Below are 15,599 nucleotides of genomic sequence, written 5' to 3'. Positions count from 1 at the left end.
TGTCCGTCAGTCCGTCCGTCTGTCTGTTTGTCAGTCCGTCAGTCCGTCCGTTGGTACGCCAAAAACTTTAACATTGCCCATAACTTTTTTAATATTGAAGATAGCAACTTGTTATTGGCATGCAAGTGTATCTCATGGAGCTGCACATTTTGAGTGGTGAAAGGTCAAGGTCATCCTTCAAGGTCAAGGTAAAATTTTGCAATATTGAATATAGCAATTCGATATTTGGCATGCATGCGTATCTCATGGAGCTGCACATTTTGAGTGGTGAAAGGTCAAGGTCATCGTTCAAGGTGAAAGGTAAAAAATATGGCTTCAAAGCGGCGTAGTAGGGGGCATTGTGTTTCACGAACACAGCTCTTGTTTTTCCTTCTTTGAGATGCGCAGAATATTGTAGACGTACCGGTATTTTTCTCTCTTACAGAGATTTTCCCCAAAACAATGATATTTAAAAAAAAAAAAAATTAACCTGTAATTTTGTTAACCTGATCCAGTGCAGAAAATAGAAAAATAATTTGCGTGATTAAATTATCTTTTGCATTAAATTTGTTTTAAAAACAGTAAAATATATAAATTGATTATTTAAGACTTTCCTTATTTTTACGCCAAATCTGGCGTTTCGCACAATTTTTTTACCTCGAAAAAAGGCCAGGCCCTTTCCCCAAAATTAGATTTAAAAAATCCTGCAATCTGTTAGATTGGGAAAAGTTTGCCTTAAAAAAATCATTTTCATCATCGAAATGTTTGCTTTATTTCAGAACAACAATACTTTGAAATAGAGAAACAGCTCACCACAACAAATTCAAAACTAGAAGCTGAACTAGACGCTTCCAGAAAACTGAAAGAACAACATGCTGAACTGGGTAATGTGTTAAGATAATTATTGAAGCTTTTTTTATAACTGTGTGAGCTTCATTTTCAGTGGTTTAGAGCAAATGTTGTAACTTTTCTCACAAAGTATCAAAGCTATTGCATTCAAACTTGGTACACTTACTTACTATCATGAGGGGACTGGGCAGGCAAAGTTAGATAACTCTGGCGTGCATTTTGGCAGAATTATGTGCCCTTTTTATACTTAGAAAATTGAAAATTTGGTTAAGTTTTGTGTTTAGGTCCACTTTATATTCCTAAAGTATCAAAGCTATTGCTTTCATACTTGCGACAATTACTAACTATCATAAGGGACTGTGCAGGCAAAGTAATGTAACTCTGACTGGCATTTTGACAGAATTATGGCCCCTTTATACAGTCCAACCTGCCCGAGCGACCGCCTGTTAATAGCGACCAACAGTCAATAACGACCACACCGATTTCCTCCCGAACGATTTCACTATATATTGAACCTGCGAATAAAGCCCACCTGTGAACAAAGACCAACGACCACCCTTTTACATTCCCAAATCTCCATTTTGATAGCTTACAACGACCACTGCAATCATAAAATTCAACGATTTCGCAACTTTCAAAAAACAAAATGGCCGACAGGATGCTGCGTAGTCACGTGATACACATCTTACCAGTGGACTCGTCGGTCGCTATGGAGATATTGGCAAGTGACAGTTTATTGCACTCGATAGCAGTTGTTTGTTTATTTAACATGCATTGCTAATTGGTAGTGGCCTGCTTCTTTTATGCATTTGACAGTTTGTCAAAAGTGTAAAAATTTGCCTTTGTATTTAAGTGACTCGCGATTAATGTACTAATTGCCGAAAATATCAAAGACAAATTTGGGGCTTTCATAAACTCATTAAGGAAATTAACGGTTTCATATCATTTACCATGCCTATTAAAGACAAACATTTTGATAGTCATTCTCTGTAACGGATCCGTGGTCTAGTGGTAACACACTGGCTTCACAATCCAGAGATCGCTGGTTCGATCCCCCGCTGCACCTAACCTACTAACTCGTCTTTCGCATGAGACGTTAAACCGAGGTGCAGTGTACTAGGTGCTATACACCGGGCACTAAAAGACCCAGGGTCACCTCTGGAACGGGTTGTCTCCTGTATCTTGCACTATCCCCCGTAACCAACTTACACGTCTTTCTGGGGGCGATGGCCATATGGGAGACAAAACCGGTGCACTCGATAAAAAACAAAAACAACATAGTCATTCTCTTCCTAAATTTCTCCGTAATAAGACGTTCATAGATTATAGAAAAGTAAATCGTCAGTTCAAGTTAACCATCATGGCTTCCAAGCGTAAGTTCTTGACGTTGAAAGAACGCGTTAAGGTCATTAGTTTGTTAGGTAAAGGACACAGTTGTAGACGAGTGGCTAGTGATCTTGGTGTAGGAAATACTTAAATTCAGAGCATTTTAAAGCGTAAACATGAGATTATGGACGAATTCGAGGAGAACGTAAACTGTGAAAGTAAACGCCCTAAGCGTGAGTCGGAATTCGCATCAGTGAATGACTTAGTGCATAAGTGGTTTGTTGACGCAAGTGTTTTCATTCTTATATAAATATCAGATGTCATTTATTGTCCATTATTGTCAACTTTACTGGTTGTGTAGTAGTGATTCATGTATTTCATGTATAAATGTTTGCTATGTTATGTGTATTTTGTACTTTGTTCTTTGTAGAATTACATGTACATGTACGTATACATGTATGTCAATAGTAATTTATACAGTATATGATAAATTAAATAAATAATAAAAACATAAGGGAATAGAAATACAACATGTAATAAATATACAAATGTAAAACAAAACTGTGTTTTCAATCCTTTATTTCATTATACATGCATAAGTATTCAAACATTTAAACAATAGAGCACATACATAGATAAGGTACCTGTTAAAAAACTACTAGCATATTTTGCAAAGTTTCGATCGACCCTGCGAATAAAAACCACCTGTGAACAAAGACCACAACGACCAAATCCCTTGAGTGGTCTTTATTGACAGGTTGGACTGTACTTAGAAAATTGAAAATTTCGTTAAGTTTTGTGTTTTGGTCCACTTTACTCCTAAAGTATCATAGCTATTGCTTTCAGACTTGGAACACTCACAAACTATCATAAGGGGACTGTACAGGACAAGTTGCATAACTTTTGTTGTCATTTTGACGGAATTATGGCCCTTTTTTGACTTAGTAACTTTGAATATAAGGTTAAATTTTGTGTTTACATCCACTTTACTTCTAAACTATCAAGGCTATTGCTTTCAAACTTCAAATACTTTCATACTATCATGAGGGTACTGTACCTTGCAAGTTTATTTTTACCTTGACCTTTGAATGACCTTGACTCTCAAGGTCAAATAATTAAATTTTGCTAAAATTGCCATGACTTCGTTATTTATGATCAGATTGATACTTTGACAAAACAACTCTTACCTAGCATACTACAATAGACTCCACCCAAACCATCCCCCATGCCCCCCGCCACCCCCCGCAGAATCCCCCCCCCCCCCATTTTTTTTTGAAAGATCATATTTTAAATGATGTGGTACCCTCACACTATACCCCCCCCCCCCCGACCCCCCCCCCCCCAAAAAAAAAGGTTAAAAAACAAAAATATTTATTTTTATTATTTTATTTTTGAAAGACCGTCCAACTATCCCACCCAATAATGCCCCCCCCCCTAAATTAAAAAACAAATTTTTTTTGCATTTTTATTTCTTTTTTTTTGGAAGATTTTAATGTAATAAATGACCACACCCCCACACTATACACCCCTCTCCCACCCCACCCCTCCATCTTTTTTGATTGAAGTATTGAGATAGGTCCCTTCACCTTTAAAAAGAAAAATAGATGAGGGGTCTGCACCCGCAAGGCGGTGCTCTTGTTTTCTTAGTTGCCATAATATTGCCATGGAGATTAATCTTGATTATAGTGAAACTAACAATTTTTATTCCCCCGGTAGGGTGGCATATAGCAGTTGAACTGTCCGTCAGTGTGTCAGTCTGTCCGTCCGTCTGAAAACTTTAATGGCCATAACTTTTTCAATATTGAACATAGCAACTTGATATTTGTCATACATGTGCATCTCATGAAGCTGCACATTTTGAGTGGTGAAAGGTGAAGGTTAAGGTCATCCTTCAAGGTCAAATGTCAAATATATGGCGTGTGTCCGTCCGTCCGAAAACTTTAACATTGGCCATAACTTTTTCAATATTCAAGATAGCATCTTGATATTTGGCATGCATGTGTATCTCATGGAGCTGAACATGTTGAGTGGTGAAAGGTGAAGGTCAAGGTCATCCTTCAAGGTCAAATGCCAAATATATTGCGTCTGTCCATCCGTCCAAAAACTTGAACATTGGCCATAACTTTTTCAATTTTGAAGATAGCAACTTGATATTTTGCGTGCATGTGTATCTCTTGCAGCTGCACATTTTGAGTAGTGAAAGGTGAAGGTCAAGGTCATCCTTTAAGGTCAAATGTCAAATATATGGCCTCTGTCCGTCTGTCCGAAAACTTTTAACATTGGCCATCACTTTTTCAATATTGAAGATAGCAACTTGATATTTGGCATGCATGTGTATCTCATGGAGCTGCACATTTTGAAAGGTGAAAGGTCAAGGGTATTCTTCAAGGTCAGAGGTCAAATATATGGCATCTGTTTGTCAGTCCGAAAACTTTAACTTTGGCCATAACTTTTTCATGCCCCTGAAGGGTGGCATAACGTTTTTAGCTCGGCTGTTTTCGGAGAAAACCCGAGGTTTTGTCATAGCTTGCTCGTCGTCCGATGTCCGCCGTCAGCCGTCCGCAGTAGGCGTCGTGCTTAAACCTTAACATTGGCTCTAAAATCAAAGTGCTTCCACGTACAACTTTGAAACATCATATGTAGATGCACCTTGATGAGTTATACACTCCACACCCATTTGTGGGTCACTTGGTCAAAGGTAAAGGTCACTGAGACCTCTAATATAAAACTTTAGCATAGGCTCTAAAATCAAAGTGCTTCCACCTACAACTTTGAAACTTCATATATAGATGCACCTTGATGAGTTCTACACGCCACACCCATTTTAGGGTAACTAGGTCAAAGGTCAAGGTCACTGTGACCTCTAATATAAAACTTTAACATAAACCTTTACATTCGCTCTTAAATCAAAGTGCTTCCACCTACAACTTTGAAACTTCATATGTACATGCACCTTGATGAGTTCTACACGCCACATCCATTTTTGGGTCACTAGGTCAAAGGTCAAGGTCGCTGTGACCTCTAAAATAAAACTTTAACATAGCCTCTACAATAAAAGTGCTTCCACCTACAACTTTTAAACTTCATATGTACATTCACCTTCCTCATTTCTACACGCCACACCCATTTTTAGCTTGGCTGTTTTCGGAGAAAACCCGAGGTATTGTCATAGCCAGCTCTTCGTCCGCCGTCCGTCGTAAGCGTCGTGCTAAAACCTTAACATTGGCTCTAAAATCAAAGTGCTTCCACCTACAACTTTGAAACTTCATAAGTAGATGCACCTTGATGAGTTCTACACGCCACACCCAATTTTGGGTCACTAGGTTAAAGGTCAAGGTCACCGTGACCTCTAAAAAAAAATAAAAAATCTGACAAGCTTTCGCAGCCGAGCGTTGGCACCCGTTATGCGGTGCTCTTGTTGAACTGTCCGTCTGTCTGTTCGTCAGTCAGTCCGTCCGTCCATAAGTCCGTCCGTCCGTAAGTCTGTCCGTCCGAAAACTTTAACATTGCCCATAACTTTTGCAATATTGAAGATAGCAACTTGATATTTGGCATGCATGTGTATCTCATGGAGCTGCACATTTTGAGTGGTGAAAGGTTAAGGTCAAGGTCATCCTTCAAGGTGAAAGGTCAAGGTCAAAGGTCAAATTTTGCAATATTGAAGATAGTAACTTGATATTTGGCATGCATGTGTATCTCATAGAGCTGCACATTTTGAGTGGTGAAAGGTCAAGGTCATCCTTCAAGGTCAAAGGTCAAATTTTGCAATATTGAAGATAGCAACTTGATATTTGGCATTCATGCGTATCTCATGGAGCTGCGCATTTTGAGTGGTGAAAGGTCAAGGTCATCCTTCAAGGTCAAAGGTCAAATTTTGCAATATTGAAGATAGCAACTCGATATTTGGCATGCATGCATATCTCATGGTGCTGCACATTTTGAGTGGTAAAAGGTCAAGGTCATCCTTCAAGGTCAAAGGTCAAATTTTGCAATATTGAAGATATCAACTCGATATTTGGCATGCATGCGTATCACATGGAGCTGCACATTTTGAGTAGTGAAAGGTCAAAGTCAAGGTCATCCTTCAAGGTCAAAGGTCAAAATTTTGCAAAATTGACGATAGCAACTTGATATTTGGCGTGCATGTGTACATTTGTGTATCTCATGGAGCGGCACATTTTGAGTGGTGAAAGGTTAAGGTCATCCTTCAAGGTCAAAGGTCAAATTTTGCAATATTAAAGATAGCAACTCGATATTTGGCATGCATGCATATCTCATGGAGCTGCACATTTTGAGTGATGAAAGGTCAAGGCCATCCTTCAAGGTCAAAGGTCAAATTTTGCAATATTGAAGATAGCAACTCCATATTTGGCATGCATGCATATCTCATGGAGCTGCACATTTTGAGTGGTGAAAGGTCAAGGTCATCCTTCATGGTCAAAGGTAAAATATATGGCTTCAAAGCAGTGCAGTAGGGGGCATTGTGTTTCACGAACACAGCTCTTGTTTGAAACAAATTTAGTGCATTATTATATACTTTTATACTTAAATCTTAGAAGAAAGTATTTCAAAGTGTTTTTTCCATTCAAAATCGGGTCGGCAAAACTACCATAACACTAATTTCCCAATTATAGTCAAAACGTCTAAAGTTTTCCTAATCCAAAGGGACCCGGCCCCATTCCCAAAATGGTAAAAAAAACACAATGTAATTGCACTAAGTGCTGGTTAATCAGCTCACTTGTGAAAAGTGTGGTTAGGTAAACGGACCGCCATTTTATGTTTGCAATACTGTTGAAGATGGGTAATAATCCAAAACAAACAAATAAAACTATGAAATAAAATAACAAAATGTGTTATTTGAATAGAACCCATGAACCATAAATCCCCCACCATATTTATATGATTATATGTACCATTAACACAATATGGGGTGTCAGATTATTATTTGTAATAACAGCATCAAGTCATGAATATATATTGTAACCCATAAGAATGAAAGTAGCTAATAAATGGAACAACAGCAGTGCTATAGATAACTTTTGGGGTATATTGGGTAATTCACCCCCTGTTTTTTACAACAATAGGATTTTTGTAAATTCAATAGAGTTTTTAGCAAAAAATGTCACCCCCTACATTTGAGCATAATTGGGTTTTTCAACCCCGGTTTTTTATCTCAATTGGGTGATTTAGGGAATGACATATATAATATAATAAAAATCTACTTAGCCTTAGGTTACTATATTATTTAAAGAAATAGAATTCAAAAAGGTACCTGTACATAACAACAAACAATTACTGAATTTCTGATCAAAGTTCATTCATGTTTTGCGTTGAATAAGACCGAGTTCGTGAAAAACACTGCACAATTGATGAAGTTATGGCTGTTCAAAGCGATGCACCCCGTTTTCGGGTCATTTTGAGTTGAATACCTTGAAAATGAAAGTAGAAATCGGACGGGTCTACGAATAATTACAACAATACCTCAAAGATTGATAACCGCTGGAAAGACTGCCTTCTTTCTTCATAGGACGGCATATAAACTATCCGGTACATTTTTGTACAGAAAATAACCAGTCTAAAAAATACGCCCAGTGTTTGTAAGAATTGAGTTTCGTGACGCAAGTTTTTTTTATGGGAATTACATTATTAAGTTTGTATTTGCGTTTTTGTACACTTTATTTTGATTTTAATTACGTTTTTATGTCCCCCACCACTATAGTGGGGGACATATTGTTTTTGCCCTGTCTGTTGGTCTGTTGGTTTGCTCCAACTTTAACATTTGCCATAACTTTTGCAATATTGAAGATAGCAACTTCATATTTGGCATGCATGTGTATCTCATGGAGCTGCACATTTTGAGTGGTGAAAGGTCAAGGTCATCCTTCAAGGTCAAAGGTCAAATATATGGGTCAAAATCGCTCATTTAATGTCACTTTTGCAATATTGAAGCTAGCAACTTGATATTTGACATGCATGTGCATCTCATGGAGCTGCACATTTTCAGTGGTGAAAGGTCAAGGTCATCCTTCAAGGTCAAAGGTCATATATATGGGGACATAGTGTTTCACAAACACATCGCTTGTTGGTTATTTTAATTGTGTAATAACGCAAATACGCTGTTATCTATAGCCCTGCAACAGCAGTGTTTGATAATTATGTTAATGGTCATAATTTTAATAATAGGAAATATAATTGTTCAATTATGTTTTCTACTGTCTTAGAACGCAAGTACCATGAAGCAAGTGAAAAGCTTAAGCACTCCCAAAATGCTGAAGGTGACAACTTGTCGACTCAGGTAAAAGCTACATAAATTACAGAAACAATGTCTCAATCAATGAACAATCTTTTCCTAAAATATTTATTTGACTACATAGTGTTTTATTATCCCAACATGTTTTATCTTCCACCACAAAGCGTGATGGAGCTACTGGTGGGCCCCTTGTCCGACGTTACATTTTTCTGTCCACTCCATATCTCCTATACCATTTCAAGATCACAAGTATTTTAATATTCATATCTCTTATGCCTTTTGTAGGACTTTCATGAAACTTAGCTAAAATGTTAGAGTCATTGAGATCTTGTGCAAAAGGCATAAGCTAGTCTTGCCAACTTAAGGCTTACAATGTATCTCATATTTGAAGATTGAATTCCCTTTAAAGATTTTAATTTTACATGCCTCAATGGTTTATCACATTGAGACAATATTCAGAAGGCATCAGACAGTCACACCTGCAGAAGGTCAAGGTCAAACTTATGTCAAAGGTCATGGAGGGAGATAAAATTGTTTTTGATTTGAACATTTAACGGTATTCTCTTTTCTCTTAAGGGCAATTTCTTAATTTTTAGTGACCGGTCATGGTCTTAAACATGTTAATGCCATATCATGTATTGGATCATATCTTATTTTAGTTAGAAGGTATAATGTCTTGAACAAATCTGAGCCTTTGTATTATTGTGCCTTAACCAAGATGAACTTAAAAATTAATGACAAAACCATGTGTTATCTGTGTTATGCTGGGGCTAATGACAAAACCATGTGTTATCTGTGTTAAGCTGGGGCTAATGACAAAACCATGTGTTATCTGTGTTAAGCTGCGGCTCACAAAAGTGAATGAACAACTGGAAGGAGAGAAGAGGGAGATGGCCATACTGCTGGAGAAACGTAGCAGGGAGATTGACACTCTCAATGGTACATTTCTGTATAATATACCAATCAATTTATACAGCCAATAAACATTTTATTTACAGATCAAAAACCCAAAACCATTTCATTGCTGGCATTTTCTGTTTCCGTATCATGCTACAGCTAGTAACCAAGCTAATTTTGTGTCAATACAATCATTTTGGCAGCTTTGGAATGTATCATCATTATTGAAAAAAATTGCAAAACTGACATTTAATCATTAATGTTTTTTTTAAAGTTAATATATTGAAAAGTTAAATGATTACAGTTGGAATATAAATAACACATCACATAATGACAAAAAAGGAAGGAGTAGGACTGCAAAATTAAGTATTCAAAAGTATGCTGTCTTCCACTATTTCAACTTAAAAACAATATTATATAATAGATAGCACACGCCAACTTTCTTTTTCTGCCTACCTTTTATGTCTTTTAGATAGAAATAGATTTACTGGGGACTAATTTTATTTGTTAAATGTTATTTCATCTGCTTGCATCTGTATAGTTTCTAGACATATAAAGATGAATGTGGATACATATCCGTAAGAAGAATTCTGCTTTACGACATTGCTGTAATTTCAACATTGCGTGTCATAGATATTATTTGGGCCGTGCTTAGTGAAAAGGGGTTTAATGCATGTGCGTAAAGTGTTGTCCCATATTAGCCTGCTAATCAGGGACAACACTTTCCTCTTTTTTGATATTTTTCATTTAAAGAAAGTCTCTTCTTCTCACAAATCCAGTTTAGGCAGAAAGTGTCATCCCTGATTAGCCTGTGCGGACTGAACAGGCTAATCTGGGATGACAATTTATGAACATGCATTTAACCCCCTTTTCATAGAGCAATGCCCATTTATCAACATAAAAAAAAATTGAACGAAATTGGCTTATAATCTCGAAGGTTGAAGTTTTGATACTCATAAATGGTGAAACAATGGCATAGCATGCCAAACATACTCAAGTCAATATTCTATGTTAACTATGAGTTTTTCTCAATTTTACCATCATGCTCAATTTTGTGTTAACATATTTTTTTTAAGTTTTAAGTTTGAATCAAACCAGAGTGTTAGTAGGAATATGAACTCACTGTTATAGTGGAGATTTGAGATTGTTCGTGAGTTGACCAACATTTTTAATATTCAGCTGAGTAGTAACTCAAATCTCATCCTGTGAGTTGAGATGACAAATTGAACATGTTCATGAAACTGGGCTATCATTCTGACTGGTGAATCATTGAGTCGCATTCTGAGAAAACTGGGCTTAATGCATGTGCGTAAAGTGTCATCCCAGATTAGCCTGTGCAGTCCGCACAGGCTAATCAGGGATGACACTTTCCGGTGCAGTCCGCACAGGCTAATCAGGGACGACACTTTCCGCCTAAACTTGATTTTCGGTAAGTAGGGACTTCCTTGAAACTTAAAATACCATAAAAGCGGAAAGTGTCGTCCTTGATTAGCCTGTGCAGACTGCACAGGCTAATCTGGGACACTTTACGCACATGCATTAAGCCCAGTTTTCTCAGAACACGACACAATTAAATAGAGATATTTGCTTGCTTTCTGGGCAATACCGTGGTTTATTTTTCTCAGTAAAGTGAGAAAATAAATGTTTTCACAAGTGCCTGTTTGAGACATGACATAGATCATTACTATATTTCAAATTAATTTGTGAGAAAGATATAGGGAATTATTTTCCCAATAATTTTAAATTGTTCATCATTTAAGCTTGAAATAAAAGTATGTATTTTTGCAATGTAGCATCCATCTGCACTTTTTTTAAATAAAGAAAGGGAAATACTCTTTTGAATTATCTAACAACCACTTAAAAAATATTGGAAAAATATGAGTATCAGAACTGGTAATACCACTTAAAAAATATTGGAAAAATATGAGTATCAGAACTGGTAATACCACTTAAAAAATATTGGAAAAATATGAGTATCAGAACTGGTAATAGATCAAAGAACATTAGGTTACCATACTTAATGAGAATTGAAATTTTACCATTATAAATTCATGTTTGTAGTTCCATTAAGAGGCATGTGTAATAAAAAATGAGGTGCTTGTTATATCTAGATGAGTTACGTCAGATATCCAAGAAGCTTTCAGAGACCAACTTGGCCAAGTTTGAGGCCATCGCTAAACTGGACGTGGTGAAGAGTGATGAGGTCAACAGGGAGGTAACCATTCGGCCAATATTCTGTCTCACATTGGAGTGTTTATCCTTTTTTTTGATGCACTTTAAAATCCTGCTCAATTGTGTTCACAAATGTCTTCTTTAATTTTAAGATTTACTCATAACAGTGTTTAAGCAAGAAGATGATTATGAGATTTTCAACATTTTCAACTCTTAAGTGGAAACTATTCATGCTCTGTATGCTCCAATGATAGGAAACTCAATTCTCTTCTTCCGAGTTGAGGTCAATAATTGAGAATATTCATTACACTGGGCCAGTATTTGTTATGATGCCTCTAAACTAAACGAGTACAAACTGAATAAAACCATGCCTGTTATTTTGTACAGTTATTCAGCTAGATAAATAACAGAAGAGTTGTTCAATTGTAGATGAAGTTTAAATTGCAGCTTATAGTATTGTTGGACCAAACATTCAGCTAGTTTTCCTTTTCTTCAGTTTCAAACCAGACGATACGAACAAGAACGGGACAACTTGCAGAAACAGGTTGACTGGTTGAACAAGGAAATGGAGGAAAAAACCAAAGAACTGATGATTGTACGGAGGGAAAAGGCATGTAGATACCATACCATATAGATACCATATCATGTAGATACCATACCATGTATATACAATACCATGTAGATACCATACCATGTAGATACCATACCGTGTAGATACCATACCATGTCGATACCATACCATGTAGATACCATACCATGTAGATACAATACCATGTAGATACCATACCGTGTAGATACCATACTGTGTAGATACCATACCATGTAGATACCATACCATGTAGATACCATACCATGTAGATATCATACCATGTAGATACCATACCATGTAGATACCATACCATGTGGATACCATACCAAGTAGATACAATACCATGTAGATACAATACCATGTAGATACAATCCCATGTAGATGCCATATCATGTAGATACCGTACTGTGTAGATACCATACCATGAAGATACCATACCATGTTGATACAATACCATGTAGATACCTTACCGTGTAGATATCATACCATTTAAATATCATACCATGAAGGTACCATACCATGTAGATAGTGGGCATGTAGATACCATACAATGTAAATACCATACAATGTAGATACCATACTTCATTATGTGTAAGGCACTGTAAATAATACTGTTATGGTAATTTATATGTGAACTTCCTGTATTTGGTAGATTACAAACATGCATGTATGTTTCTTTAGATTTCAATGTTATACAGGATATATATGTAAGATAAGTCCAGGTTATTATGCTATTAATTGCTATTTTATAAATATGGACACAATGGATGTTGTAAATATTGGAAATTAGACGTCTGTTCCTGTAATCTTTGTGAACCAAATCGATTTTATAAGTCAGAATACCCTAAGCAGTCAAATGGGCATCTACAGACCACTTAAGGTATAAAATGTGCACAAAAAAAGCAGCCAGCTTTGTCCAACTCTTGCTACATGTTACAACAACAAATGTAAAACTAGTTGTCTGAATATTATGTGCTTTTCCAAGAGCATGAATTATCAAATAAATGGTTGACTTAATTGTTGAAGCAGACACGTTGGTAAAAGCCTTTCTGATAAGATGGACAAGCTAGTCAATAATTTATTACACTTACCCAGAGCTCAACATTCACCTAAAAACCAACTTGCCCTGCCGAGCAAGTACTAAGAAAATCTACTTGCCCTGAACGTAAAGCCACTTGCCCAAACATTAAATATCACATTAACTGTAAACCTCATATTTTAATAAAGATCAAAATGATACCCCACAAAACCTTTTTTTTATGTTTGCACATTTAACAAAATGATTACAGGAATGAAAGTCTTATTAAGTCTAAATGTAGATTTGTGCCAATGTTTGCTTATAAATGAAATAATTAGTCATTCTCCTCCACGTCTTAGTCAGCAACTTAGACTTAAAAGTTACTTGTAAAGACAAAGCTAAATAAACTAGACATTTCTCGTCTGCTAACAGTACTGTGAACAACACATGAACCGTAACAAAAATGTCAATTGACGTAAAGCAATAGAACATGTATTTAGCAAAATATAAAATATATATATATACCGAAGCTATTTGTTGTTGTTTCCATATAGTTAGCCGGATTTTTTTCGAAAAAATCTCGGCTTATAGATTGATGTTGTCGGGCGGGCGGGGGGGCGGGCGGGCGGGCGGGGTGGCGGCGTGCTCGAAAATGTTAAAGTTCTTATTTCATGGTATAACTTTGGTATGCTTGGACCTAGAGTCTTCAAACTTGACATGAAGGTTGGCCAGGATTAACAGATGACCACTGGTCATTTCAAGGTCATTCATTTGAAGGTCAAGGTCACTGTGACCTTCAATATAAAAAATGTTAAAGTTGTTATAACTTTGGTATGCTTGGACCTAGAGTCTTGAAACTTGACATGAAGGTTGGCCATAACTAGTTAGTAACCACTGGTCATTTCAAGGTCATTCATTTGAAGGTCAAGGTCACTGTGACCTTGAATGTAAAAATGTTAAAGTTCTTATTTCATGGTATAACTTTGGTATGCTTGGACCTAGAGTCTTCAAACTTGACATGAAGGTTGGCCAGGATTAACAGATGACCACTGGTCATTTCAAGGTCATTCATTTGAAGGTGAAGGTCACTGTGACCTTCAATATAAAAATGTTAAAGTTGTTATAACTTTGGTATGCTTGGACCTAGAGTCTTGAAACTTGACATGAAGGTTGGCCAGAACTAGTAAGTAACCACTGGACATTTCAAGGTCATTCATTTGAAGGTCAAGGTCACTGTGACCTTGAATGTAAAAATGTTAAAGTTGTTATAACTTTGGTATGCTTGGACCTAGAGTCTTGAAACTTGACATGAAGGTTGGCCAGAACTAGTAAGTAACCACTGGACATTTCAAGGTCATTCATTTGAAGGTCAAGGTCACTGTGACCTTGAATGTAAAAATGTTAAAGTTCTTATTTCATGTTATAACTTTGGTATGCTTGTACCTAGAGTCTTCAAACTTGAAATAAAGATTGGCCAGTACTAGAAGATGACCACTGGTCATTTCAATGTCATTCATTTGAAGGTCAAGGTCACTGTGACCTTAAATGTTAAAATGTTAAAATTGTTATAACTTTGGTATGCTTGGACATAGAGTCTTCAAACTTCACATGAAGGTTTGCAAGCACACTTAGATGACCACTGGTCATTTCAAGGTCATTCATTCTAAGGTCAAGGTCACTGTGACCTTGAATGTAAAAATGTTAAAGTTCTTATAACTTTGGTAGGTAAAAATGTTAAAGTTCTTATTCCATGTTATAACTTTGGTATGCTTGTACCTAGAGTCTTCAAACTTGACATAAAGGTTGGCCAGTACTAGAAGATCACCACTGCTCATTTCAATGTCATTCATTTGAAGGTCAAGGTCACTGTGACCTTCAATGTTAAAATGTTAAAATTGTTTTAACTTTGGTATGCTTGGACCTAGAATCTCAAACTTGACGTAAAGGTTTGCAAGCACACTTAGATGACCACTGGTCATTTCAAGGTCATTCATTTGAAGGTCGAGGTCACTGTGACCTTGGATGTAAATATGTTAAAGTTGTTAATACTTTGGTATGCTTAGACCTAGAGTCTTCAAACTTGATATGAAGGTTGGCCAGAACTAGTAGATGACCACTGGTCATTTTAAGGTCAAGGTCACCGTGTTGTTGTTCATGTATATGCATGCATTCAAAACATAACACAAGGTTTGCTCATGCCTTGAAAAGTACTTACATTTCATTTTGACCTTTGAACAATATTTCAGTAATTTAAGTATTGCATTGACAAAAACACGAAAGGTACTTTCCTGTCATTTAAATCAAAAATCCGGCTTCAATGCGGTCATCTCCGACCGCGGAACTCTTGTTATATAATTTAAGTAGTTTTCTTCGTGACTGAAAACACCAACGATGTTATGTGTAACTGAATATTAATGAAAAAGATAAACACAATAGCATTTGAAACCGATGTTTGGAATCCCAAGCCATTTATGGCGTTTCTAAAAATAAATTTGGAAATGCATGCGCACCATGCGTAG

At 36.5% G+C, this 15,599-nt stretch overlaps 1 protein-coding gene across 1 annotated transcript in view; it reads left to right on the top strand.

Annotated features, from left to right (window-relative positions):
• LOC127861476 (nucleoprotein TPR-like) overlaps positions 1-15,599 on the top strand; it is a 139,975-nt gene that overhangs the window by 11,778 nt on the left and 112,598 nt on the right. The window contains exons 2-6 of the mRNA XM_052399975.1: positions 759-863; positions 8,376-8,449; positions 9,247-9,343; positions 11,413-11,516; positions 11,970-12,083. Coding sequence (XP_052255935.1) covers positions 759-863; positions 8,376-8,449; positions 9,247-9,343; positions 11,413-11,516; positions 11,970-12,083 — 494 coding nt within the window. The remainder of the gene's footprint in view (positions 1-758; positions 864-8,375; positions 8,450-9,246; positions 9,344-11,412; positions 11,517-11,969; positions 12,084-15,599) is intronic.

The sequence above is a fragment of the Dreissena polymorpha genome, chromosome 16 (genome assembly GCF_020536995.1).
Source record: "Dreissena polymorpha isolate Duluth1 chromosome 16, UMN_Dpol_1.0, whole genome shotgun sequence".
Taxonomy (NCBI): domain Eukaryota; kingdom Metazoa; phylum Mollusca; class Bivalvia; order Myida; family Dreissenidae; genus Dreissena; species Dreissena polymorpha.
This window is presented reverse-complemented; position numbering and strand designations above follow the sequence as displayed.